The sequence below is a fragment of the Quercus robur genome, chromosome 4 (genome assembly GCF_932294415.1).
Source record: "Quercus robur chromosome 4, dhQueRobu3.1, whole genome shotgun sequence".
Taxonomy (NCBI): Eukaryota; Viridiplantae; Streptophyta; class Magnoliopsida; order Fagales; family Fagaceae; genus Quercus; species Quercus robur.
The window spans coordinates 8,489,210-8,492,159 of record NC_065537.1 but is presented as its reverse complement, the minus strand read 5'-3'; the positions used below and the strand labels follow the sequence as shown (position 1 = coordinate 8,492,159).

At 40.7% G+C, this 2,950-nt stretch overlaps 1 protein-coding gene across 1 annotated transcript; it reads left to right on the top strand.

Moving 5' to 3' along the window:
- Nucleotides 1-1,750: 1,750 nt before the first annotated feature.
- Nucleotides 1,751-2,308, top strand: LOC126721306 (uncharacterized). The gene has a single exon (XM_050424359.1). It carries the CDS (start codon nucleotides 1,751-1,753, stop codon nucleotides 2,306-2,308), a length of 558 nt encoding a protein of 185 aa, XP_050280316.1.
- Nucleotides 2,309-2,950: the final 642 nt, after the last annotated feature.

Genomic DNA, 2,950 nt, shown 5'->3' with positions numbered 1-2,950 from the left:
AATAGTTACATTCACAATTGTATATCTAGTCATGTACAATAATAAAGGGAAGTTGAATTGGTTTTGGATTACAGGTCTCTTCTAGGTCGACAATGGCAAGTCTATCCTAGCCATATATGGAGAAAACCAAATTCATGTGCATGCCAATCTTTTGGTGAAGCAGGGAACATCTCTACATGAGCGAGACAGATCTTATGTGATCCATTTTGTTCCTCGCACTTGTTAGGATAGTTTTTGTTGTAATTTGCTAATTCTTTGACAAAAAACACTTTATTTGTATTTGGGTAGATTTAGGATGGTTTAGTACTTCAAGGAACCGATGTTCAAGTCTAGTATTGAAGCCATAAAAGTCTGACCAAGAAACAAGTGAAGATGTGCTGCTTATTAAAGCTTAACAGAATCCAATCTATCGAGATTTAGTTTTGAAGCTCGATAGAAGCTTGACAGCAACAGTATCTGTCGAGAATTATGAAATCAGGATTTCCAAATATGATTACACGCATATCCTTGAGTATTTGTGTAGGGTTTCTTTTCTCACAACCCTAGACATATATAAGGATTATTTTAGAGTCGTCTCAAGGTTGCCCAAGTCATTCCAAGCACATATGCATATTGTGACCGGAGACATATTGCTCTAAGTTCATCTTTCTCTTGTGAAAACTGCTGCATTTGTAAGCCTAGGGTTTTGTGACTAAGAAGCTTTTGATCTTCATGTTGATGAATTGAAGTACTTTGTAGCCAACATCTTTCTCAAGTTGGAGTGTTAGTCACGTACTGTGATTCGTGCATTAAACGGAGAGATTGTCGCTACATTACAAGTCCAATTGGGTATTGGGGTAAGGGTTCAACTGTAAGTTGGTATTAGGTACTGAGATTCTTTTTACTTGTAACCACTTGTTTTGATAATAGAGGATTCTTGATAGTGGTGACCTAAAAATCATCCGGTAGGGTTTTACCTTAGAGGTTTTCCCCATTCATAAACAAATCACCGTATCAAATTTAATTTTTGCTGCACTTAGTTTATTTGGTGATTTGTTTATGCTACTACGTTATTTGGTGATTTGTTTATGCTACTACGTGATTGCATGTTAAGTTGGATTAATTAATTAACTTGGATAATTAATTAATTAATTTACCTCAAGGGTATTGGGAGATGTTTAATGAGATAGATGGAGATTTCAAAGATGTGGCCATAAGGATGTTCAAGTTCGGACTCCCTACGGACCATGAGCTGAGGAAGTCTTTAACTAGAAAGCCTGCATGCAGCATGTGCCAGTTGATGGATCGTATTGATGAGTACAAGCGAGTCGAGGAAGACCAACAGTAAGGGGCCAAAGTGAATACTCCTGACCGAAGAGATTACAAGGTGGATAGGTACAACAGTAGTACGGTGAGAAGGGATTTTCTAGGGTTTGGAGGACAATCCACCATGCAAGTAGTTAATACAGTTTTTAGGGAGCCTGTGCATCAGATACTAGAAAAAATAAAGAATGATCTATACTTTAAATGTTCGAATAAAATGGGAGGACATCCATCTCAATGCAATCAAAGTTTGCATTGTCAGTATCATTAAGATCGTGTGCACACTATTGAAGACTGCAAAACCTTACGGGATTTTCTAGAGCAGTTGGTCAAGGCTGAGAAATTAAAGCAGTTCTTGTCTTAGTCATTTGCACAAGGGGGAAAGATCGGGCCAACCCCTCATCGGGAGAACTATCTGCAGCCAGCCTTGGGGACAATCAATGTGATTATGGCAGCTCCAGGTCGAACAAGTATATATCAATCTGAGGTGATGTCTGTATCAAACTTGCACAGAGAAATTCTCACCCCTAAGGCTAAGCGAGGGAGGACGCAAGCCCGACCAACTCTTAGTTTATTGGATGAAGATAAGGCTGGAACTCATCAACCCCACAATGATGCGTTGGTAGTAACGATTCAAATTGGGGGCTATGATGTGAAGAGAGTTTTAGTAGATCAGGGTAGTGGGGCAGAGATCATGTACCCTAATCTATACAAGGGATTAGGGGTTAAGCCAGAGGATCTGGACAGTTACAATTCACCCTTGGTGGGATTCGATAGGAAGATGGTTGTCCTTAAGGGTATGGTTAAGTTGCCTATTCAGATGGGTTCTAGAGTAGTGGAAGTGAATTTCATTGTGGTGGAGGCATATTCACCTTATACAGCCATTTTGGCGAGACCATGGCTTCATGCCATGAAGGCTGCGTCTTCAACTTTGCATCTAAAGGTGAAGTACCCCTCTGGGGAGCAATTTGAAGAACTTGTTGGGAGCCAGGCCGTGGCACGGTAATGCTTGGTCACTGCTATCAGGCACCAATCCGGGGGCGAACCTTTAATGTCCTCGGATAGGGCTTTGTAGTAACCAATGAATGTGGAAACTCCCTCATGCGTTGTGGGTGAGGAAGCCAAATATGAGGGGTTGGAAAGGGTGATGATATGTACTGACATAGAGAAGTTTTTTCAAGTAAGGGTACAACTGCCTCTTCAAGAAAAGGAAGAGCTACTGCCTTTCTTACTCGAAAACATGGATATCTTTTCTTGGAGCGCTTATGAAGCTCTTGGAGTGGACCCTAATTTTATATGTCGTCACCTTAATGTCAATCCAAATGTTGTCTCAAAGAAGCAACTACCTTGGCACTCATCCAAGGAACACGCCGAGGCTATTAAAGAAGAGGTAACGAAGCTCAAGCGTGCAAGGGTTATAAAGGAAGTCTTTTTACCCATAATGGTTGGCCAATACAATAGTTGTGAAGAAGAAGAGTGGGAAGTGGAAGGTGTGTGTAGATTTCACAGATCTAAACAAAGCTTGCCTTAAGAATCCCTCCCCAATGCCCTAAATAGACCAATTAGTAAATGCTACCATTGAACATTCTCAGATGAGCTTTTTGGATGCCTTTCAGGGGTACCAACAAATTCCACTAGCTTTGGCCGA

What these genes read in the sequence shown, in the direction of transcription:
- LOC126721306 (XM_050424359.1), top strand. Translation starts at nt 1,751, where the DNA reads ATGGCAGCTCCAGGTCGAACAAGTATATATCAATCTGAGGTGATGTCT.